General features: G+C 41.3%; 2 protein-coding genes and 1 long non-coding RNA gene across 5 annotated transcripts in view; 2 read left to right on the forward strand and 1 right to left on the reverse strand.

The window, feature by feature from the left end:
• The first annotated feature begins 1,979 nt into the window (after positions 1 to 1,979).
• Positions 1,980 to 18,501, forward strand: lg18 h10orf90 (linkage group 18 C10orf90 homolog). 3 transcript variants are annotated; one of them, XM_044013250.1, is made up of 10 exons: positions 1,980 to 2,645; positions 4,117 to 4,180; positions 7,344 to 7,426; positions 8,982 to 10,293; positions 11,953 to 12,105; positions 12,431 to 12,555; positions 12,969 to 13,137; positions 14,133 to 14,205; positions 14,635 to 14,725; positions 18,102 to 18,501. In XM_044013250.1, the coding sequence occupies exons 1-10, from the start codon at positions 2,067 to 2,069 to the stop codon at positions 18,138 to 18,140; spliced, it is 2,688 nt and encodes an 895-aa protein (XP_043869185.1). In that variant the 5' UTR covers positions 1,980 to 2,066; the 3' UTR covers positions 18,141 to 18,501. The 3 variants fall into 3 exon arrangements, with proteins under 3 accessions (XP_043869185.1, XP_043869186.1, XP_043869187.1); XM_044013251.1 differs by having other exon boundaries at positions 14,142 to 14,205; XM_044013252.1 differs by lacking the exon at positions 14,133 to 14,205.
• Positions 18,502 to 18,922: 421 nt separating this feature from the next.
• The window catches only part of LOC122758873, an 84,496-nt gene continuing 77,451 nt past the window's right edge, over positions 18,923 to 25,967 (reverse strand). The window contains exons 3-4 of the long non-coding RNA XR_006358204.1: positions 21,921 to 22,212; positions 18,923 to 19,124 (exon numbers count right to left, since the gene is read on the reverse strand). This is a non-coding gene — a long non-coding RNA (uncharacterized LOC122758873). The remainder of the gene's footprint in view (positions 19,125 to 21,920; positions 22,213 to 25,967) is intronic.
• LOC122758868 (disintegrin and metalloproteinase domain-containing protein 12-like) overlaps positions 22,108 to 25,967 on the forward strand; it is a 74,845-nt gene continuing 70,985 nt past the window's right edge. The window contains exon 1 of the mRNA XM_044013249.1: positions 22,108 to 22,221. Within this exon, the coding sequence (XP_043869184.1) occupies positions 22,116 to 22,221 (106 nt within the window). The 5' untranslated portion in view covers positions 22,108 to 22,115. The remainder of the gene's footprint in view (positions 22,222 to 25,967) is intronic.

Raw genomic sequence — 25,967 nt, forward strand, 5'->3', positions numbered from 1 at the left:
TTACCGATGATTAGTTGACTCTGGATTAAATCGACAGCGTTACAGTATATTGTTAGAATAATAATTTTAAGTGTTGTGTTTATGTCACTTGTAATCAGTACAAAAGTATTCATGCTCCAGGTGTTTTTAATCAAACAATCACATATTTAGTTATGTGATTTGAATAAAAAAAAAAAAACACTGGCAACACAATTTTTTTTCGTCAAAACTTTGAAACACTCACAGAAGGAGATGCACAACATTTTTCATTTTGTAAAAGTTCATGGATAGCAATAATAATTGCGTTTTAGCATTAAAAATATAAGTTTGGTTAAAGAGATTCTACACAAATGATGAACTTAAATGATTTTGATAATTACAAATGCTGTTAATTTTGGGCAGCTGTGGCATTGGGTGGTGGTCTAATCAATTTGTTTAGCACTATATATACATTTCGCTGCTCCATTTCGCTGCTCGCTTATATATATGTATATATATACATATATATATATATATATATATATATATATGTATATATATTGATGGATTTCTGGGCATGTAGACAGCGGGCATGTATCCCCTTAAGCTGTGGTGGAACTGATCAATATGGCAAGTGGAGAAAGATGGCAAAGGAGGGCATGGGGTCAACATATATATATATATATATATATATATATACAGTATATATATATATATTGTATATATGTTGACCCCATGCCCCCATCTTTCTCCACTTGCCATATTGCACTACTGCCAGCAGAGGGCAACACTGATTTCCATCTAATTACGAGCAGCTACCTATTTTGAATCTTTATTTGTTTTAATGATATCTTCCAGGCCAAGTAGACAAAAAGATGCTTTACATCACTGCATATTCTGCATCCCATCTGTGTGTAGTTTCCCAACTTGACAATATGTCTCAAAACAGGTCGCAGCAATGGATATTTATGACATCTTTGTCTTTCAAAGATATTCACAAAACATTATTCCTGTGAGTGGCAAAGAAGTTGCTTTGACAGACATCTGAGGAATGTTAATCCACTGAAATTCAATAAGCATTGAAGCAACTGTCAGTTCTTTTCTTTTGAAAGAAGTTGTATAGTTTTCAGATTTTCATTTAATTTTTTATGAAATGTGATGCAGAAGTTTGCCCCCAGCTTAAAGCAAATTCTTCTGTCTTATAAATACCCTTTGCTCATGCTTTGGGACATCATGTGCGTCACAGTGACTTATTTAAGAGGACACTGTCCCATTTTTATAGTCCAATGTCAGACTTGCTTAAGTCACATGGCTTGAATAGAAAACCAGAGAGCAGCCACAAGATCACAAGGAGGAGCAGAAAAGGCAGAGTCGACAAAGAACCGTAGAGTGAGTGAGTCATGGAATAACATGGATAATGTGCTCATTAGTGATGCTCTATCATTTGTCATGATCCCTGAATGTCAAAACTTTTAAATTCTCTTTCAGGTATTGCATGTTGTGCCTAAGATTTAAAATATTTGATACTTAAAAAATGAAATATTCATTATGTTGTTATGTCAATAACTGCATCAACAAGTGTTTGTTTTCCGCCCAACCCCTTCTGCCTCTTCCTTTCGCCCTCCCCATAATGGATGGTTCAACCCTTGTCCTCAGTAACTCCTTTGTTAGCCAAAGCATCCTTCACATTGCTACATGCCTGACTGGAGACAGTACTCACTAGCACCTAGTTTATATCAAGACAGAGAGTGTTTGCTTCCTCAGCACTCAGGACGGAGGAGAGCTGGAGCAAGTATGAAAGGATGGTTTCTCACTCTCTGGTGAGTAATAATGACAGTGTCTGTGTGGAGTAAAGTAATGAAGGCAAGAAATGATATTGTTATGGTCTAAAAATGTATTTTCATATCAATTATGTCTACTTTCTCCAAACAGATCTGAAACAAAGATGACCAACATTTTCTACTAATTCCATGAAGTGCATTTCTGGCATGCCTCATGATAAGAAGTCCCGTTGAGCCAGGGGATTCTCAATAATACCTCTACTGTAAAGGGCTTTAATTGTGCGCTGAAACTCGAGAGCTGTGAGTAGTCATCTGAGCTCCACAGGGATGACTCTTCGCAGACCAGCTGCCCACCTACAAAAAGCTCCAGGCAGGAGGAGATCAGGAGATGAGTCCTGCTGGGAGAGCTTGATATCAGAGGGCGAGCTTGTGCCCCATGTTCCTGGCCCCCCACGCACACGTCGGCCGCAGAGTGCCACTGAAGCAGGCCAGTTGGACAAATGGCTGAAGCATCTACAGGTGATGCAGGGTGACCCTCTCAGAGCACCAGCTCCTGACCACGTGCCAGGGGTCACTGCTCGCTCAGCATCCATGGCAACACTGGACAACGAGCAAACAGGACATACCTGGAGACATCAGGGGATTCCACCCTGCAGAGGGGGTTCATCTTCAAATGGGACTCCAAGCCTTTGTGGGAGCTCTTTCGGCAGCCAGGATTCACTCGTGACCGGTGTTTCTTCTTCTTCAGCGCGTCGAGGAAGCTGTGAGAGAGTTCATATCATACAGACCGCCAGGAAGGAGCACACCCAAGTCAGCTGTCTTACTCCAGTCAAAACTAGGTGGCTACCAATCCAAAGAAAAGTGATAACGGCAGCAGAGCTGAATTTGGACCAGTCTGTTGGCCAGGTAATGCTGACCATTGTTTCTTTAAAGTCTATAAATTTAAAGAATGGAAATGAATACAGACATAACTATGTCCTTTACAAGCAAAACAAGCTTTTGCAGTGGTGTGCAAACACATTTCTAAGGACAGGAGCTCAAGTGAAGAGAGGGCCCCCACTCATCATTATTAAAAATACAGTGACAAATATTATTTTTTCCCCACATTTTTTTCAATAACCATTCATTAATTCATGGATCCTTTCAATTTCTACAACATTACATATACATTTACTGCTGTCACAAACACAATTTTGGGGGCATTATTGTACACTTTTAATTGGAAGTTGATGCTACAGTGTTTTTTTAAAAGGGCGCCCCCTATCTGGGCAAAGGGGCAGGTGGTTGAAACACCTGTGGTCAGTCAGCAATATGGAATATTCTACAAAGAATGCTATCTAACAAAAACATCTATAATGTCTGCTCTATGGGGCCTCACCCTTTTAAAACAGACCCATACAAAGACAATGGGGCTTATTTAACTTGGCACCGACATCCTCCCGAGTTGTGTGATTGCAGGTCTTATTGGACAGCGTAAGCACTGCAAGTCTGTAATAAAGTGCTCTGTAATGCAGGGGATGGTGCATATATAGTGCCAGGTAAGGCAGAGTAAAAAATGCATAGTGCCACTGAGAGCCATTTGTAAGTCCAGCCTCTGTTACCAAGGGAGAAAGCAGAGCTCTGGCATCCTTTAAAACAGCTTACTCTGCAGGAGCTCCACACATTGTCCAAAGCTTTACGACTCTTTTGGAGCTGTGGCGGCTCAGAGATTGAGCGCTGTGCCTTGAGAGCATGCAAGTGAATGTAGAAAGAAAAGTCAATGGGAGCGTAACCCAATGAACTGATAATATGACTTCAGAATCGATGTGCTGCTGTGCTGTGCTGAGCTGAGCTGTGCTGTGCTGTGCTGTGCTGGAGAGTTAAGTGAACTGATGCACACGAGCACATCCCTTCTCATTTTGAGTCTAAAGGAAAGTGAACGCACTGGGATCTGTTTTGACTTTACTTCAGTACCTTGAGCCAAACTTTAATTTACAATGTGGCTTCTTGTTCTGAGAGATTATGATTGAACGAGTAGACATGTGAGTGTTTAATATCACTGTGGTACAGAATGAGCTTCTGCTCAGGTTATAACTTAACACACTTAATGGATAGAAACCAAGCCAGGCTATCGCTCTCCGTTTCAGAAGCTAAGTTACTGGCAGAGCTGTTAGCGCTTTATATTTACCTCACTTACAGGCAGTAATATCGATCCTTATCTAACTCTTGGCAAGAAGGTGAGAAAGCCTTTCCACAAAATGTCAACCTGTTATGTTAAATGTTTCAGAGATTTTTATATTGAGTAAAACGCTTTTTTTCAAAATAGGGGCAATTGACAAAAGAAGAATGTTTCTTTGAAATCCCACCTTATAATAACAGGCCTTTTTTTCTTTTACAGGTGAAACTAAAACAATCCATCACTCCGACATTTCTGCAGAATAGAGTCACAGCCACGGTGCAGGGTACGTACTGAAGTGCAATGTGGTCCATTTCTAGTTTCATGTTGATCAGGCTGAGTTTTTTTCAGCTGTAAAAATCCCCTTTGGAAAAAAGGCTCTTAACAAATGCACTATTATGCAAGTCCGATGATTATGTAAGAGTTATACCTTAAGCCATGGTTCTCAAAGTGTGGTACATGTACCAACAGCGGTACGCAAGCTTTCTCTGGTGGTACGTGGAGAAAAAATCAGAAATACTGTTCTACTGTATATACCAGCATGTGATCAGAGTGTGTGTTTATAGGCCTCAAATTCAGGCTTCTTGTTGTTGAGTCAAAGTTATAATTCATTTTATATCGCATTTTTAGCAGTGATATAAAGTAGCAATAATTGTGCAGAACACAGTCAAAAAATATTGCATTTTTCATTTGTTTTTTTTAATAAAAACAAGCCAAGTGAACTTATTTGACGTATTTCCAAATTTCACAAATTCAATCCTATTTTAAACATTTTAAGTACTTTTTGCTCAGGTGTGTTTATATTGTTGTTGTTTTTCCCCATCAGATTGCCTATAGAAAAAAGGATAAAGGACACTCTATATTTCACATTCTTATAGCCTCTGTATATACTGTACTGTTTAAACATAGTAATGGAAAAAGCAGCCAAAATGCTCTGTGTTCTACGGGTTAACGTTGGCAATAATGGTGGCACTTGGTATATAAAAGTTTGAGAACCACTGCCTTAAAGCGACACAAAGCCATTTTTAAAAACTTGAAGTTACTCCTGTGCCAAAAACAAACAAACAAAAAGTCACAAAAAAACATACAGGTTTAGTTTCTACTGAGGATAAAAGTGCCTCATCAGTGCTACAACAACATGGCCGTGGGGTAACTGCGGGGCCCAGGTCAGCGAGAGGGAAAACAAGAGTTTATTGCAGGGCTGACTTGCCACACATGGTTTACCTGCCACTGATCAGCTCGTTACCACAGTGTCGTCCTGTCCTCCACACCGAACCTACACTGGATGATCACTTAAAACAACTTCCCTCCCGAAAACAAAGTACATTTCAAGAACAACTGATCCTGAGTGTTGTACCATGGTGTTTCTGGCAAGGTTGCGGGGGAAAGGAAAGAGGCGCCATTAGGACAGAAATGCTGACAAGAAAGAGAAAGTGAGGGGAGGAAAGCGGGAGGCTGAGAGATAGGAAAGATGCAGACTGATTGGAGAAGGAGCCTTGTTAATGTGTGAACACAGCAGCCCAACACTGTGATATGTGATGTGGAGGTTTAGTCTTTCAGCCATGTCCTTGTTTATGCATAGATTATCGTGGTAAGGCTCTGGCAGTTTGCAGATATCAAAGTGATCCATCCATGTCAGTGAGGAACTTTGCTAAGTGTCGGTGTTTAAAGAGCCCAAACTAATATTAACAGCCTGTGCACTTAGGTTGAAGCTACACTGCTTGGGCAATAAATTAAAATAAATATGTATTTATTATGTTTTACAATTATTTAGTTATTTATTTATTATCTCCATATGGCCCACCACCACCACCACAATCGTCAGTGCCAAGTCTTCTCAATGCACACAGATTCCATTTTTCACCTTTTGATGGCAATTAACCCAGAACATAATGAAAATATCTTTATTATAGTATCTTTGTTTAATTACTTATTCCAGATTACTTAAAAAAAATGATTGCTAAAATTCCGAGGTTGTTTTTAGTTAATAACAAAACAGAATGACCTTTCACAGACTAATTAAAATACCTTCACCACCCACCAGGAGGTGGGTGGTGAAGGTATTTTACTTTGGTAAATTGGCCTAGACTGTTTTTAACAAATCATTTTGAGCACTTTACTGTATAATAATGTTGTTTCTTCAACCATCACACGTGACACACCATAGACTAACTGAGGGGAACTTTTTTGTATTCGACACACGCTATCCATTATTAATCTCTTGCTTGTTAGTCAAACTGATGATAAATATTCATTTCCTCAGCCACCTCACAGTGAATAATGCACAGTGCAGGTGCACGTAAACAAATCGGCCACAGCTGAACTCCCTAATGAGCTGAAGGAGAAATTAAGTCAACAGGAAACCAAAATCTGTGCAGGACTGATGCTCGTCGCTTTTGCTCCGCCGTGAGTTCACAGTTGCATACGTGAAACCAAATGAAACCATCACAAAGTCCAACCAGAACTGACAAGAGTTACACCCACCGACCCACTCCACTCCCAAATGCCATTTCATTCCTCTTTTCCCTCCATTTTGCCACATGAACTGAGTCTTTATGAAACGAAAGGTTTTAGTGCGCTCTCTCTCTCTCTCTCTCTCCATAAAAGTGGCATTTAACAAACATAAAAAATGGCCCCAAATGCCAATCAGCAAATCATAATATAAATGGATCTCATGCTCCCAGGACCTTCTGGACAATTTCGTCTCAGGTTTTAGATAAAACCCGAGAGGATGGGGATATAATTGGGAGGGTGGGGACTTGAGTAGGCGTTTGCCACATGGCCTTGCTCTTTTTATATTAAGGTCAACTGTTGTTACAGAGGGAAAGTGATTATATATTTTTCTTCCTCAGACAGTAATAAAAGAAGGGCTTTCATGTCTCCCTCAATTTGCTTTAAAGAGAGTGAAAGAGATGAGACACACAGTGATGACAGCAGGTGGAACAAAGTGTCAAGAGGGCTTGTGTTTTCCATATGTAATCACATTTGTAGAGTGGTGCAATTTTCACTTCATCTCTTTCTTTCTTTTTTTTTTGTCACTTTAAACGAAAAAAGCACCATGGATTATCCTGCACATTATTCAAGACTTATCCCAAAACGAGACCCCGTCGTCATGGTAACTGCAGCAGGTGGAAATGCAGCCAGACAGGCAGCCGGGGTGGCAACAGAGTATCATTCAGGGCTGAGAGGCAGGCCAGAGAAGCTGCTCCGTCTCCCGAGAAGGCTGGAGAGTGGCTCTATATCTGGGGTCTTAGATTCACTTTCCCCTGCCAATGTCTGTTATTGACGGTGTCAACATAGTCGCACAGTCACAGGGAGGCCTGTCTTTCATGTGTGTTCGTTTGTGTACGCACACATGCGTGTCCGTGCAGGAGAAGGGGAGAGAGAGACAAAGAGCATGTCTTGTGATGAATGTCACAATGAACGGTTTGTTTTGCCTTCATGCACAGGTGGTGAGGTTGAGGGAAGTCACACCAATTCAAGCACTTTAGCTGTGAAGACTTCGCAGACAAATGATCAAGTCGCTGCCCAGGTAACTTATGTTTGTTTTCATGTTTTTTTTTAATATCAAGCTCAGGGTAAATCAATAGCTATCATTCAAAAAATACTATAGTGTGATTGATATTACGGGTGCATTGTGTACGCCTGGGTACTATTGTGAAACTGCGTCTTACATTTTAAACATCCATACGTTCAGTACTGGTCAATTGTTGTTTTTCACCAGCACTTAATTTAGGTTAATTTTGTTTGCTGTTGAACGCCTACATATTCAGATTTGCATAATTGTTCTGAAAAGAGAGTTGAATTCATGCCTATAAATAATTGTGGCTATTACAATTAAGTCACACAGGGGAGGATATAAATGTATGGAAACACAGTGGGCCAAGGAATTACACCTTTCATATTGCAGAACTTAAGTTTCATACAGTATATATACACACATATATGTAATATAGATAAAGTGGCAATTACGTCAAAGACAAATATGGCAAGTTAAATATAGAGATAGAGTCCAGATGGAATGAAAAGCAGCCAGTGAAATAAAAAAGAAATGACTTGATTAACTCAAAAAACAACTGGCTGACAGCAGAGACATCGCTGCTTTATGGATCATCACAGATGTCTGTGCTTATGTGCTCTTTAAAATGTTTCCCCTGCCCAGTGCAGCCTGTGCCCAGAGCAATGCAAAATGAGCCATTTTGGTGCAGATAGCAAACAAAAATCTGTTTGCCACAGGCTTAATATCCGCCGTCTAACTGCTGCCATTATGGCGCTATTGAGAAAAGATCATTTTTCCCCGTCTGTAGATCGGTGTATATGTTTGATCGAGACGCCAATTTACCACAGAATGTATCTGTGAGACATAAATGCGATTTTGTTTCTTTATAGCTTTCGATTTATTTTTTGTTTTCGCTCACAAATAACTTTTAAAAGAATGTTCAGAATGTGCTCATCAGTTCTTGTATTCTTGAATGCATGCGTGACTCGATCACATTCTGTGGTCACAAATAATTGATTGGCGTGCGTCTTTGATAAACGAGGTATCTTGGCGGTCATGTCAGGGAAAAAAAGAAACCCTGCTGGTAATTATGACAGGGACATGTCAGTGTTTCTCTGTAAACACCACCACGATTCTCAAGCCTAAGGAGCAGAATCTTTGCTTTTTGCTTTTTACTCGGTATAGAGTGTCATTGTTATTCTGTGAGGGATCAGTCACGCAGTGTGCTAGTCTTGCCTGCTGCTTCTTCCATTGCTACTGGGGCATTCACTGTGTCAAGCATGGGTTGAGTCATCTGACTAAAGAACAAACAGCAAAGCCCTGCAGAAAGACAGCTGACCTGCTGCTGAAATTCAGCGTTAAAGCATGTCATGTTGTCAATATCGCATTAAACGAGGTAACGCTCTGTTTTTCTGTATGTGCGACAACAAACAGGCGAGATGAATGTGCATCTGCTTTACCGTGTTGATTAATGACAAACAATTTAGCACGAGGCATTAGCTACAAGAGGAGGGCAGGATTAGGTTAGGTTTTCATGCATAATTAAGGATCTTTATCTCACAGATTTTGTTTTATTCGCCTGCTATAGGTGTCAGAGAAACAACACTTTGCTGCTCAGGAAGGTAGCAGACCTGTTGGCTGGCAAGCTCTGAGGAGAGGCTGGAATAGTGTCAGGGAATCAGCTTTCCCTGGATGCAGCCGGTCCATTGAGCTCCCCACAGGGAACCCAGACCCTAACAGGAAGTCTCCTCAGATGAAAACAACCAGCGTAGAGCCCCTCAAGTGTACTCCTCTGCATGGAACAAAATATACAGAGCCCTGCCGACCACACACTCTGCTGCAAGGCACAAACAGCACAGAGGCACACAGGTCCAATACTTCTTTGCATAGGACAAGCAGAATCCAGCCCATAAAGGCAACAGCTCCAGTGCAAATACAAACAAACTCTGCTGTGACAACACTCATTCCTCAGAACAAAGCCGGCTTCTCCTCCATCACCATCTCCTCCAGGAAAGTGAGCAGATCAGCAAGTCTGCCCGGCTCAAACACCCACAGTCCCCTCTCTCAGTCCAGTAGACCTCCTTCTCCCCTCCTAACTCAGCAGTCCATGGATCAAACCTCCAGGCATGTCACAATGCAGAGGAAGGCCACTATAGTAAAAGTGACAGAGCAAAGGGTGATGTCCAGCCCTGCACCGAGCACACAAAGAGTAGGCCCACCAACAGCTGGCAACCACTTGGACACGGTTGTCCACAGGAGAAAGGCTACCATCATCAAAGTGACGGAGCACAGGGAGAGCTACAGTCCAGCTAATGTAGGGTCCAGGATGAGACACCCAGAGTACAGACACAGCTACACAGAGGGAGGGTTCAAAGACAACAACACATGGAGTAGGGAAAACCATTCTCAACCCATTGCAGCACCTACATATCACAATTTGGATTCCACAAAGAGGACAGATCCTTGTGTAGCATCAAACACATCAACCACACATCCAGGGAAAGACGGTGGAAGTCTACACAGATCCACACTGAGTCTTTTTGTTAGCAACCCCCCTGCCACAGCAGCACCCGCTCCCTCTGAGGTTTCTCCAAATGCTGTTGGACAGAGATCGGACAGGCCGCCCAGGCCACTGAGCTGCTATGGCAATCTGTTTGGACACACTGAGCCGAGCAAGGAGAATGTGACACACCAGCCTGCCAGGAAATGGAGCTTGGGGCTCCCACAAGAGCCCAACATCAACCCTATGAACTCCATCAGCCCTGGAACAGCGGTAAAAGGAGCAGGTCAGCAAGTGGCACACACACTTAAGCCAAACAGAGACAAGGGGGAACGACTGCCTGCACCAGAGGATTTGACAAGGAGGGCGTCTACGTCTCTGACTCTCATCCAGGCTCCGGGTAGGTTCTTCTTTCCTACTCTGACAGTCAGTACACAGGCTCCCTTTGTCTCTGGTCCCCATTGTCAAAGCACTGTGTTGTCTAATTATACTCCGTCTTTAGTGCCATTTCTGTGCTCCAACTTGACGTTACTTCTCACACTGCCGCATTCTGGTTTGATGTTGTTTGTCACTCCACTGCCTGACTCAGTATGTTTACATGACATTCACAAAAAAGCAAATTACTGTCTTCCACCAGAACCAGACTTTGAAAAATGTTTTTCATAGTTGGACTAGCACATCCATCCATCTGAGGGGGGGGGCACTGGTGCCATCTCAGCTGACATTGGGAGATAGGCGGGGTCACACTCTGTATGGGTCGCCAGTCCATCACAGGGCAACACTCACACCTCAACCAATTGACCTAATCCCCATATTGCATGTTTTTGGACTGTGGGAGGAAGCCGGAGAACCTGGAGAAAACCCCCACACACACGTTAATGGATGGTAAAAGACTTTGAATGGTACTCTGCCCCCTAGTGGGGAGGAGGGGGACACACACAAGGGCAGTAGACTGATTGAACAGCCGTGCTGTGCATGAAGACATACTGGTTAATAGTCATTATTACCACGTATTGAAATCAAATTCCTTCACCAGCAGCTGCAAGTGCTCATACCAGAGATGTGTGCTGATGTCGAATAACCTGCCCAGGGTGCAGAGCCCCCTTAACACCTACAGACACTTTCTCATTTTCACCTTCTCTCATTTTCCCGACATATCTCTTTGTATGCAAAGTCTATTCCTGTCTCATATGGAGGCACGAGGGAGGCAGAGAAATCACACGCTGCTAAACGTGGTAAAAAATAAAGTATTAAGATGTGTTAGATACAGTTTTAGCCTGCACATGTGTATGTGTCTTTTTTTGTTTCTTTATGGAAACTTTGCTTTGAGGGATGTTTGACTGAGTAAATGATAAAGGGAATTAAGCTCAGCATTTTGGTGAATAAACTTGCCTCTTTGTTTTTGTTATGTGCTTCTGGGGGATTGAATGAAGAGATTCATTTAAGTCTTTATTGTTATCAAGGTGTACAGCTCACTGAATGTTGTCAGGCAAAACGTCACCATTTGCCAGCTTTTCTGGGTTAATGGTGTTTTTGTTTTTTACAGAACTGGAAAAAAAACATCCAGTGCTGTATCATTAAATAATCAAATATGTAAGATGCAAAGCCATGAGAAGCCTGACTGTCCTATTTATCTGTTTTTGCTCTAAGTCTGTTGGCAGACACTTCCTCAATTCCTCATAGTTCTGAACTGATGTATGTCACTACAACATTCCCACAAGATTGTTTGAAAAAGTGAAATAGTTCAGTCATTTGGTGAATATTGGAGCAAATAATTAACACGTTGTGTGGCTGTGCCTCTTTATTCATGATGTCTCTCCTCCATGTGAAATTATTAATTATCCTTTTAATCACATTCATTAAGAGTGTCATCAATTAATTAGCGAGACCTGGGGCAATGTCATTTAAATTCAACGTTTGACACGGTCAGCCTCCACACGTGGCAGGATGTTACGCAACAGTGTTAAAAACCTTATGGCGAGTTCATCAGAAGCCAACCGGCGAGTCAGTAACAGCCCGGTGTGTCACAGTTATATCAAAGCACCTTTTGTTGTTTCAGATCCCAAATCACATCAGTCTCCAGAGCAGGTGCTCGCACTCAACGCGGCTGCAGTCATCGCAAATATCAAGCTCCAAAGACAACTCAGTAAAAAGAAAACATCAAATGGCAATTCTGCAAAGGACTCCGCGCCACCACTCCAGGGAAATACTGGTATTATTACTTCTCTCTTTCCCCCTCATACTTAATCTGAATTTTTTTGTTTTCATGTTGTAAATCATCGATCTTGGTAACAATTAGCTGAGAACGCTGCAAGCTCAACACTTTGTTTTCAGAGCTATATCCTCGATTGGATCGATACTGATGCAGTGAAATTCCTCAGCTCTTGCATACTGTGCCTATTTGATTCATACCAACAAGTAATATGTCACAACAGGTCCGGGGGGGCTATTGAGTGACTGAGCGTCGCAGGCGGGCATGTGATGTCAAGCCAGGTGTAAATGAAACACAGACAATGTGATTTTCTCTGCCTTGGTAGTGACAGATGCGCGTTTGAAGACACATCTTGATCAAGTCCCCGTCAAGCACCACAATACGCCTCATGCTGCATTTGTTCGACTGAGTCCTGAGCCTGAAACCTCACCTGAGATGGTTTCCCTACAGGTGAGTTCAGAGGCAATAATTATATAATTAATATATACACAGTACATTTTTGTAGGATCATAGTGACTCTAAAAGTGTCAGTTTAACACCAATTCTACTCAGGACTGTTTTCAGTTGAACTGGTTTAATGTTACATTGCTTTAAAAGTTACATTTAAATAGTTTGTGTTATTTTTAGACTGTTAGGTCCATAGTCCTAAAACAAATAAAAAAAAATAAAAAATCTTTTATTTTCCCCTTTTTTTGTTAAATTTCTCACAAATTGCAGTAAAAAAACTGCAAAATGAACTCATTTGTATGGATTTGGAGAATTTTTTGGAGCTCCGCTTGTGGTTAATTATCTAGTCACATAGGCTTAAATAATTTGTGTATACAAGCAGCATGTTTTTAGATTTCTCTTTTTTTTTTTTTTAGGAAGCCCTGCAAAAGTCCAAACCAGACTTCATCCATCGATCCCAAGGCAGAGTGCAGGAGTTGGAAAGGAGAGTGCAGGAAAGACGAGAGAAGGCGTGTTCTGTGGCTCCTCAGACCAGAGCTGTTTTTAAGCAAAGAGCCCACCGCGTCCAGCCTTCCTCTCTGAACGGTACTGTACCAGCAGCTGCCCTCACCCCGTCTCTCTCACTGTACATCCCATAGTGCCTGTGCAGCTGCAGAGACTATTTGCCACTTGGTCAATCACACAGACAGATGTGGCAGAGAGCAACAGTGTGGCTGTCAATCAAATGTCCCAAACTGCTGACAGGATGCTTCCCCATGACAGGCAAACATCACATTCAAATTCTGTACTTCTATTAAGCACAGGAATTCATTTACTGAGACTGCACTGAAAAGGTAAATAAATAAATGAATAAATCTCACTAAACTACTTTACTAAAGTAAAGAATTCCTTGAAAAGGAAGACCGGCACATTTGAGACAATATGCAAGAAAAAGCACTTGAGGTAAGAATAAGAAACAAATGACCTTATTCATAGAAAATAAAAGTGCTCTTTGGTAGAATAATGCATTTTTCCAGCACTTGATTTCACTGGAAACATTTCCGTGACCTTCAAATGTCATTAAAGTGTTGATGCAGTGTTCTGTCTGAGAAAGAGAGAGTGGAGCCTCACCGCAGACAATGTAGATGTGGCACAGATTGTGTGGCTGTCGTCCTGCCCTCTAGTGGCTGTAACAGAAGAATACACACAAGTGGTTCAATGACAACCTGGATCACAGACAACAAACAACAACAAAAATGACTCTATGAGGGCACATTAATCTGATGACGCCCCCTTAGCTGTAAAAATGTGTCATTTCCTGCAATGACGGCAATACAAAATGATGACATTTATTAATTAAATTATACTTAATTATAAAACGTCTTGTTGTGCAAGGAGAGAAGAAGGTTGGCCTTTCTCATTTAAATGATATGAAATAAGATAATAAATAATGGGAGTGTAATAAGATGCTTTTTTCTGTCTTCAAACACCAGGAATAAGATGTACTGCCGTGCCTTTGAGCCTTCAACTCAATCAATAATGTGTGTGTGTGTGTGTTTTTCTTCCTTCTCCCTCTCACATACATGCTCTTGTGAGTCCAGTGAGTCCAGATAACCTTGTCAGACCTGGAGATAGAGGCTTTACGGGTAAAGAGATGTATCTCGGATCCAAGTGGTACGTTTCATCTCAATCTCTATCACGGCGCGCTGTCGGATGCTTCCTTTTTTGTGGGCAGATTAATCCTTGAATCTCCTGAATCGTTTTCACACAAGGAGGCTTGAACAGCCAGCGTCAATGACATCTCCACACAAAAATATGCTGCTCTTTTTTTTTCTTTGCCAATACTTTTGCAGTATAATTATTTTTCTCTGCTGCATTTGTTTACTTCCCTCTTGGAAGATCCAGGAATATATGGACTTATTTGCATACAGTAGATGATATATAGGAAGCGGTGCATGGACTGTGTTCAAAAAGGAGAAAATACATTACATTCAGTTTTGTTCAATACTGTCAAAAAATATAGTTTGTTGGCAATTGCTTCTAATCATTTTCGCATTTCACTTCAACAGCAACTCATTTAAACGCACAAACTGTTTCTTACAGGAAACTTGCCGAGGCGAGGAGGAAGAAAGACGGAGAGAGGAACAGGGAGGTGTGTTTGAGCAACAGACAGAGAGTTGAACTTTTCAAAAAGGTAATTCCTTTCTGTGTTTAATGTACACCAGTGAAGCCCCAGCCATTTGTGTATAGATTATTTTTACTTTGACTGAATGGTGCAGCCCCTGAAGTGAAATAAATATGCTGATTCACCGAACACATAAAAAAAAGGAATAAAGCAACAGCTTGCTACTTTACTGTGACAACGGGATAAATAGAATTGTGTCTATGACCCAAGATCGACTCAGTAAGTAATCACACACTTTTCTTTTTCTTTTTTATCCTACAAGATTACTTAAACTCTGCAAAGAGTGAAACCCCTTTTTGCAATAATGACCAACACTAAAAGGGCTCAGTAATAAAGTCTTGTTCTCACTCCACAGTGGTGCAGCTGTTAAACATAATGACAGTAAATGATGTAGTACATCTGCGCTGGTTAATTACAAAGATTGCTATAAAGTCAGACACATTCGACTGAACCTAAATTACATTTAAATACGAGAACTGCGCTGTGAATGGACTGCGTCTGTGTTTCTTCTGCAGGAGAGGACAGGATGGCCTTGTATAAGCTTCATGAGAGAAAACGATAGTGAACAAAGACTCTTGGTTATTATGAATTAATGAGGGTCTTTATCTGTACATCAGATTTGATGAAGCAGAATTTGAATTTGTCTATGAAGCTTATGTTCATTATTTATCCACCTTACAGGTAGAGTCAAAATCCATCCATCCATTTTCTACCGCTTTATCCTCCATATGAGGGTCGCGGGGGGAGCTGTGCCAATCTCAGTTTACATATAGGGTGATAGGTGGGGTCACAAGCTGGACACATAGAGACAAACAACCATCCACTCTCACACTCACACCTACGTCCAATTTACCTAATCCCCATATTGCATGTTTTTGGTCTGTGGGAGGAAAGCGGAGAACACTGTAAACCCGGATAAATTCATTGTACTTAAACCATTTGTGTCACGTGATTACCTCAAAGGGTTTAAGTTATTGACAGTAGAGAAAATTAATTAAGTGCAGTCAACTTAAATGTACATCAGAATTGAACATTTTTAAGTTACAAGTAAGTATAGTGGAGTCTACTTAAAAGTACAGTATTCAAAATGTAATATTATTAGTCAAATACACTTCAAATTCAAGTTTTATTAAAAATATAAATATATTACATTTTTTAATATTATATTTGGAATAAGAAAATTCCAATTAAATTATTATTTATTAATGACCACACAATGCAGTACATTTTATTTATTTTATTTAGACACACAACAAAGCAACACATACGTACAAACAAATGATGCTGTGTGAAATACCAGATGCAGATCCAAAATAACAGCAAGTTTTCATAAAATTATCAACAATTATAACAGTACAGCCAAACAAGAGGCACATTGCCTGAGGTAGGTTGGTAAGTGCTTCGATTACAAGGCTGCCCTCGAGTATGATCCCCAGTCTTGAGGGGTTAAGTTGTGGTGATGCTGGGCTTGCAGTGCTGGTGTCCTCAGCAGAGGATTCCCACGGGAATGTCCACAGAGTCTCCCTCATTAAGATTCTATGGTGCGAGAAACAAGGCAAAAGTAACATATTCAGGTTGACAGCAATTTGTCTACAATCAGCTGTGTGGTCTTCATAAATAATGTGATTTTCATAATTTCATAAAACAGAGTCACACACCAATCAAAAAACATCACTCATTGAACTGCACTTAAAAAACATAGCAAGAATGACTGGAAGTCCTCTCATAATTTGATTTTGACACTAATATTGCAAAAAGTTTCTAATACTTCAATAGAGAAAACAACTCACCTCATTCAGGCAGAAATGGTATCCTCTTTACGGCAGTCAAATGTCCTCTCACAAGCACAGACTTGTCTTGAGTTTTGAGCCAATCACAACAGGGCAGCACTGTGGCCTGACGTAAAACTTGATAGTTTAAGTTTGTTAAACTTACAAAAATGAGTACACCCAATGATTGTCTTATACACTCTTCATATACTATATAATAAAACTAATCTTTAAAAGTGGTATTTACTCAAACTGTTTGTGTAGAATGAACTTCTGGGTTAACAGTGAACCCGGAGAAAAAACACACACACACACACACACACACACACATACACACACACACACACACACACACACACACACACACACACACACACACACACACACACACACACACACACACACACACACACACACACGGGGAGAACATGCAAACTCCATGCAGAAAGACCCTTGTTCCTCTTTGTTTTTAATGTATAATATATAAATACCATATTTTAAGAGAGGTCATTCTGATAATAATAATAATAGTATAAAAAAGTATTCTTATTACTTAAAATAACAAAATGTCAATATTTACATTGCTGCATTTAACTTATAAAACATTAAAGCTACAATAGTGAAAAAGTTTCATTGAATATTCCAGCTAGGGACACATGCCGGCATAGTGGCTCACACTGCTGCCTTGCAGCAAAAAGACCTGGGTCCGAGACCCGATCCAAACAAGGGCCTGTCTACGTGGAGCTTTCAGTTTCTGCCCGTGTGTGCGTGGGTTTTCTCCTGATACACGCAGAGGTTAATCAAACACTCTAAATTGGTGTGAATGTGAGAGTGAATGGTTGTTTCATGGCTGTAATGGACTGTGACCTGGTCAGCGCGTGCCCTCCCTTTCATCCTATGTCAGCTGGGATTGTCTCCAGCTCCTCACGTCCCCTCATGTAGGGGATAAAGCAGTAGATCATGAATATTCAAGCTGTTGATGGGTTCCTGGAGTTCATCTCTGCTGCCAGAGCAATGTGGTTTTTATTCCACTAGAGGTCACCGCTGCCCAATTTTTGCTACGTACCTCGCAGTTCTCCTGGCACTTTGAGGACAAAAGTCAGCCTTAAAAAACACACTTCATCACGTCATTTTCATTAAGTGAAGAGACCGTTGGAGTTTATTTTTCCAATGGGCAATAATGACTTACCTCCTCAGCACAGAGTTTTATTTTCCAGAGAAGTGTGGTCGCCCACATTCACTCCCCCCACGCCCTGTCTGTACAGAAACTGTGAACAGTCTCATTGTGCTGGGAGTATAAGGCATGTGTCCCCCGTGGAACAATAGGCCTCTCAGTGGCAGAGCGAGCTACAGTGCAGTGCCACCATTCAGACGAACTGCAGAGCGAGCGGCTGTCCACACACAGCTGCTCCACCTACACTGCTGCTGTGGCAGATAACACAGTTCCCTGTGATTTGCTCTGCCAGAGGATCCAGCAATGGAGCTGGGAACCCAAACAGTCTGGGTGACAGCGCAGCAGCTACTGGTCTTTTGTGTGGATTAGACCTGAAAAATCTGCACACACCACACAGTCCTGAGTGTTTTCGTAATCAGAGTGTTTTCTTTTCATGCGGCAGAAACTGTTGGATCAGATTCTCCAAAGGGGCAACAAATGAGCGACAGATGAAGATGGTGGCGAAGCCTGTAGCACTGCATGACCCACAGTGAAGAAGTAAACTCTTATTTATGACAGTGCTGGATATGAGAACAGAAATATAAGTGCAGTTCATGATGTTACTCAGCCATATACCTCAGCCTGAGCCCATGCTTGCTTCTCTCCTGTACCAGCATCAGATTTGTGTTGCTGAGCTCAACATCTGTTTTTAAGGAAAATAATAGCATGGCAATCTTTCAAAAAACTATAAGGTCACCTAAAACATCAATTACTGCTGTTTTGATGCTTATTTCACAATGCTGTAAGACTGCAACCAAATAAATATGTTGCCTGATCCACAGTAAAATAAGAATTTGAAATCGTTTCCCTTGTTACAACTCTCCTATATGCATTCATTTCATAAAAGACAGTGGGGAAAGGGTTGGATGTACATATTCTTGCTCATGTAAGCAGATAAATACCTGACAACAATAGGTTTATATCTATACTAAGATTTTTATATATATCAAATTGCAATAACATCTTTTAACTTCTGTATCCAAAGCTAAAGTCAATGATTTGAAGGGTACATAAAGTACTTTTTCTTTTTTTAAACTTTGGGTGTAGTTGGGTGATTTGCTAGGGCGGTTCGCTCTGCTCATGTGTAGAACTGGGTCGGGTTCTGCCATAAAAAAAAAGTTTGGCATAGATATTTCTTTTTGAGCAAGACAGATGCTGGTGACTCAGCTCTTCCTGCAGCATGCAATAACAAACGAAGATGAACGCATGAAATCACGTCTCACCGCTCCATGTTGGTTGTAATCAAACATCACACTGCAACTGATGAACACACTTATACGATAACATCTAAACGCACACTGTTCATCCCTGTTTATCCCATTTCTTACTTGATTGCAAATTGCCGTTCTCTCCAGAATGCCTGGTGCACCATAAAGCACTGATGCCCTTGGCTGCCACTCTTCTCATGATCTCATGTGATGTGAAGCTGTAATATAAGACAAAATATGTCATTATCCAGGACAGTTTTCAGCTGTCCTCATTATAAAAGCAGTCGGCAGACAGAAGCCTGAAGTGGGCTCTGCTATAATTCAGTGCCAGCTATTAGCTATAAGATGGAGGAATGTGACCCCGTCTCACTGGAAATGCCCTGTTAATGGACCCTGCAGATCTGAATGGAGCTTTTGTCTCCGCCCTTTGTCTCATGATGGACTACAGTCTGCCACCGCAGATTTAGAATTTGTGTTTTGATCCACGGTGAATGTGCCCACTCGACAACATGATGGAGCGGGCCATAAATCAGAAGTGAGACGTGTGAATATTTATTTTTGGGAATAAGAGGCAACGGAGCAGATGCTCCTTTCATCACTCTTTGTTGTTATTTTACTCGTTAGCCTTTAAGTTCGTCTCCTGTCATAGTCCAGCTGTTTCATCCATCTGAATGTCGCGGAGAAGACGGACGATTCCTTGCGACTATTTCTGTAAACCTCTCTTCATGTGCATATCCATGTGTGGGTGTAATTGGACAGTGGGAGTCTATTAATAACAGCACCCGTGGTTTAATAACAGTCTCCTCATGTCTGAAATACGCAAATTCGGATAATTACGAAACATGAATGCAGCTTAAAAAACATATTTACTTTATCTTGCTTTTTGAATATAACCCTATTACTATTCTACTTTACACCTGTGTAAACCCACTGGTCTTGTGACAAAAATGGTTATACTGTAGATTCTTTACTTCAACTGTGCATTTTTTTTTATTATTTTAATCTAATTAAATGTATTTTATAGATTCAACTTGTGTCTTTTGTTGAATTTGTCACACCATACAGCCACACACACACACACACACACACACAGCTTCCCTGTGCTACACTCCGAAAATAACAGAGGTGAAATAAAATAAATCTTGTATAAAATCAGGGTGAATTATTCAGTATCTGTCCTGGCACACTAACAGAAATATTCTGTTTTACTGTCTGCTACTTTATGTGCCTTATCACATTTCTCCAAACATCCCGCATACTCTTAAAAAGAGCAACAAGTCAGCTTTAGAAATGTCACTGAGCTGAATTTCTGAGTTTCAGTGAAATCAGCATGCAGGGGAAATAGAGCGACTCCTGCATTTTGGGGATGAAGGTAAAGACATTGCAGCACAAAATTGTCGCCTTTGTTGAAACTTAAACTTCATCCTTTATTGTTGGGAGCGTGTTGGACCTGAAGTGCTATGCATTTACTTTCTATTTTGTTTTGTTTTTCCTGTGGGGGAGAAAGAAAACGCTTTCAGGGACACAGCCTGTACAGTATGTGGACATCTGCCGGTTTTCTGCAATACTGATTCCAGATCTGAAGTGGACGGCCATGTGGTGCGGTGCAGAGTGCACACAAGTGCGTTCACGAGCAGAGCCGTACAGCGTTTGAATGCATCCATGAGCATGTGTCCATGTGTACTATCATCATTTATGCATCACAACGGCGACAGCTTGAGTCTGAACCTGTTTGTGAGTCTGTTTGAAAATGATGTTTTAAAGTAAATCACTAAAATCACTTATTAATGTGAAGGAACAGAGTTTGGAGTGCATATATTTGTTACACATACAGTATATGAGTGGGAAATGAGTGCATTTAAGGCTGTGTGGCTGCATTATTCAAATTTAAACTGAGTGTGTGCTTTTACAGTATCTATAACAAGCTGTTTGGGTCAAGTTTTACTAGGGAGATGAAAGACAGGCTGGAAATCTAGTGCTTTGCCTTCAAAGTAAAATACTCAACTTCACACAGTGTCCTGCACGTTTCAAGCCATTTTAAAACTTGAACTTCTTTATGGTCATTTTTGACAAAGGTCCATCTGTAATTGAAAAAACAAGATAATCTTGACTCTGGAACCTCTTACTATGTTTGTCTGGGAAAACATTTTGCCTGCAGGTTCTGTATGATGGGAAAGCGTTTGCTTTGCCTGACCTACAGTGAAACACATAAAATATTCCATTTGAAAAGAAGGTGGGGCCTGGAAACATTAGATGAATAGACACATAGTACACTCACTTTTTGGTGAACTGTGCTATTTACATGGAGACAACGAATATTACCAAATATTATTTTCCACTTATCTCACAATACTAGAGGGGGAAAGGGGTAATACATGTGATTTAGTTTTGTTTATTTCATTAAAGTAAATAGTTTAGTGTACATCATCACACACACATACACTTTGATTCTTATCTTAATTTGATTACATATTATTATATTTCTATTATATTTTTGTAACTTAAAGGTCTTTGTAATGTATAGATAGTATACATACATACATTTCATTAGTTTTATATATAAGTGGATGCTTAAAATAAGTCAGAAGGACACTTTGGCTCTTCCTGCACTGTATTTACATTTATTTATTTTATTTTTTTAAATCTTATATTAATGATTGAAGGCTTTATTTTGAAAAGAATTACAGGAAAATCCACGTGTTTTAACACTGCTGGTGCCGTGTTGTGGCTTTAGGACCTCGCGGAACGTTTCACTGAAGCACATGGTTCCCACTCAAAAGACAACACTTCACACCAGTAATTGCCCTGGAATCGATGTCATTCCAGTGGGCGACTGAAGCAGAGCTCACTGTCAGTGTGCATCGCTTCCACTTCCACTCCCACTCCCACTCCCACACTTGTTGTTTGCGCTGCCGCTGCAGCTGCTCCAGCCCTGTGACTTGGAAACCTTTGAATGGAGAAAGTGCGCGGACTTGAATCAGCTGTTGCCGGGATTTCCGAAAGCGCACACTTACTTGATCATATTTCAGGAAGTCGTTTTATTTCGGGTGGGTGTGTTGGTGTTGGTGCTGGTGCTGCTGGTGGTGGTGGTGGTGGGGACTCAGACACATCAGCTGTTGCCGGGCTGTGAACTGTGTGATGGCTGCGCTGCAGTGAAACAGTGCAAAAAGAAGAAGAAGCCAGTCCCGTCCACGCTTCAGCCGGACATCATGATCCCCAGGAGCCGGAGCCTGAACTTTGTTATTCTGACAGCGCTTCAGGCTTTAACTGTCTCTCTGTCGGTGCGTGGCAGCGTGATCTCCACATCTGCTGAAGGTAAGAGATGATGAAGAAGAACAACAAGGGAAACAAAGATTAACTTCAGCTTCTCCTGATGCGTTAAAGATCCGTGCGTAAAAGTAGTAAATCGTTTTATCAGCTGTTACGTGTCAGAATGTGACACGAATCAGACAAATGGGAAATACAACATTGTTATTCAATAATGTGTAAAAGATGCGCGTATGTAAACGTAGTTAATCATAATTTTCTTAATTGCTGCATGTCAGAATTGGACAGAATCGTGATTAACGACTTTGACGCACGGTTTTACGAAGAATAACTTGGAAACCAATAGAAAAAGCTTTTACGTGTAAGTTGTCTGCAACTGTCATTGTGCATTTAACTTCTATTCTATTCTATTCTATTCTGCACATTCTGCATTCGTGTGTCCCCCCTTGACAGTTTCGGTTACAGCAAGTTTTATGAAAGTCCAGATCTGTAACACATGTTTGGGCAGAGTGAACCATCTCCAGTGTAAACAAGCTTTCTCAGTTCACGCTGCAGCCTGTGATCACGAGCATTAGGGGAACATTACATTGTAGCTGGCAGGCAGTCCACCAACATGCTCCTCAGAGGAGAGGAGCTGCTGTGCAAGTGATGATGCTGAATCTCTCTTTGGTAATCACTGGGAACACTCCAGGCTGCCACTCTGAGCACACTTCATACAAGTCGCCTTGTTCAATCATAGTTGTTTTTCAAGGTTTTTATTAGTAGCAAACACAAGTTAAAAATGTACAGTCAAGCAAGCTTTGTTTAAATCTGTATATTATTGTTGCTATATTCGCTATGTTTATGACATCCAGGCAATACAGGAGAAAGAGCTGCTTGTGTGATGCACATGTGATGTCAGTGTGTGTTTGTGTCTATGCTTGTGGGGTGTTTTTTTCTCCCTCACTGTATTTATTTGCCTTGGGGCCGTGGCTCATGACATCCCAATCGCCAGCGTGCCTCGCCCTGTTGGGTGCACATTCAACAAGGACACCACACATACTGTAGATCCCCTTCCGTAATGACATCACCCATTAGAATCTGAACTCCTGTTTTGAATCCTCGAGATTAAAGGACGTGACTGCTGCCTTGTTGAGTTTTCGCAAGCAGAAATTCACCAGATGTCTCCTGCAACCAGGCACCTATTGGATGACACCATGATCACACTGGTGTCCACTCATGTGCTGCACCTTATTGCCTATTTTCCTCTAAATGGGAACATGATTTAAACTTCTTTTAGCAAGCGGTGGAGCCGCCCCTGGTGGAGATTCACTGTATTTGTTACTACCGAGTTGTCTGTGTTTGTCAAACCAAAAAGACTACGTACACTTTTTACATACAGTCTATGGTCTCTGGTTTAGCTTGCAGCTAGTTGTGAACCATTATTCAATTCTTTAAGCTCCTCATCTCTCCTCATCAGTCCATGCTTTCATCGCTGTTGTCTTATTCTTCCATGAACTGTCTTCTTCTATGGGTGTGGTAACTGTGGCACATGTACAGGTCAGCTTGAGGGAAGGACCAGAGTGTGGGTTAGTCCAACTTTGAGAAATTCTATTTAGTATAATTTCGGACAGACTATTGTGCCAACATGTCTGATATAAACATACTGACAGTATAGACACATCTGCACAGTCTTTAAAAAAATTTGAGTTTTGTTCTGTGAAACAGTCACATTGCAAATCTGTATTTGAATAAAGGACGGAGACTTCCGCTCTGAAGACCCGGGTTTGCGACCCAGTCAGATCATGGGCCTTTCTGCAGGGACTTTGCATGTCCTGTAAGAGTCAATGGCTGTTTGGGTGTCCCCCGCTGTTCGCCCCATGTCAGCTGGGATTGGCACAGCGCCCCCTGTGACCCTCGTGTGGAGGATAAAACGGTAGACGATGGATGGACTTCCAATCGGATCCTATACGGCCACAGGAGAAGCATCCTGGAGGTGTGAACAGTCCTATCTGGGGCTGTCTACCCTGAGGACGGATGTTAACACCACATCTTAAGGGGGCCATCGTTATAGAAACAGTGGTGGGTGGAGGAGCTGTGTGCCTGAAACCTTTATATCTGAATACACTGGCAATATTAACACTCAAATGTGGAATCCTGGGAATTAATTACCAGAAAGGACAAACATGTAAAAGTAGCACTGAAGCATGAGAAAGTTCATCTATTCATCAACAGTTCATCTTCATCATCAGAAGCTGGCCTTGCTGTGTTTTTCCCATGGACCCATAGACGGAGGGATTGGGTGAGGGGATGTCACCTTAAAAATGATAAGGTGTCATGACGAGAATATTATTACTGTCTATTGCAATACCACACAAAGCTGCTTTACACTACAGTTTTGGCATCACACACACATTCATACACTATCTATCACTCATCTTTCAAACATTCATACGCTGCCGGCACAGGCAACAGGAGCAACGTGGGGACTTGAAATCAGGAATGATGAGTCGCTTTACCATTTGAGCTACCGTCGCACAATATGGAAATATTATATTCAATTTGTTGTATTTCCATTAAAGACAATGACATCGTGGTAATTACGGCTCAAGGGGATGTGGTTACATTGAAAATAGTATGTGAAGCAACACTTATGATATCATAATGAGAATTTTAAAATTTGTCAAAACAAAAAATAGACAAATAGACCAAAAAGATCCATTGATGAAAAAGAATCACTCCTATCTATCTATGTACTTCTTAGTGTTGCCTTTAATGAGCCTATGCTCGGTCTCCAGACTGAGCACGTTTTTCTTTGCTGTCAGACTCCCTGGCTGCTAAGACAAGATCTCCTTGGATTGTCGTGTTTGCATACATATTTCATGACACCGCCTCTTGCACTCTTGTCCACTTCCTGCTCCCTGTTTGTCTTGAGGATGCTTCTGTCCTGGCTCTTTTGTGAATGATTTGCTCCAGTGGTTGACACCACACTCGGTGTCGGCCGGCATTGACTCGGCATGCTTTGGTCTTGACCGCGCTTCTGTCCTCGCTGGAAGTCTTTTGTGATTGATTTCATCCATTGGTTAATACACTCGGTGTCAGCCGGTATTTACGCGGCAGCTGGACTCCTTCAGCCAAGCTGCTGCAAGCAGCTCGCGTGCTGCGCGCTCAGACAAATGAAAAGTGAGCTGAGAATATACAGTATTTTTGGACGACGGTAAAACATTCCTTCCGCAAACGGTGTTCTCCCCCGGAGAGACATTATCATCATGATGTGACCAATCTTAAGTCAGAGGCATTTAGTGTCTTTTCAGTATGACTGGACACAGATCTTCCAGATGAGTTGCTCAGGATATTTAAGACCCAGGAGGCTGGTAAGAGAAGGCGGCCAACGTGTGGTCGTGCATGAAGACAGATTGATCAACCAGTTGCTCAGCAGTGGGGATATTTGTTTACAGTAGGTGGAGGGAAATGGCTAGACTTGGCTCCAGTGTCCTGACCCTACATATGTTGCAAACCGGCTTTAATCCCCAAGATTTATTTTTCTTTCATTGTGCATTTCAGAGTGTAAACATTCTGTGTGTTTATTCAAAATAACGACGTAGAAACACAAGAGCTGCCCAACCGTCAACACTGAAAGCAGATTTGAAACCAGTCACTGAGGCCAAACTGATCGAAGAGACCCAACACGTCAACATCACAATGCAGCAGTGATCTTTTATTATTAATGAGGAGCTGAAAATAACACAGTGCACTTTTTTTTTTTCATTCAAATGTTCAACTTCCCACTGAATTCTTTATAACACCCTGGATTA

The sequence above is a fragment of the Solea senegalensis genome, linkage group LG18, assembly GCF_019176455.1.
Source record: "Solea senegalensis isolate Sse05_10M linkage group LG18, IFAPA_SoseM_1, whole genome shotgun sequence".
NCBI classification, from domain to species: Eukaryota; Metazoa; Chordata; class Actinopteri; order Pleuronectiformes; family Soleidae; genus Solea; species Solea senegalensis.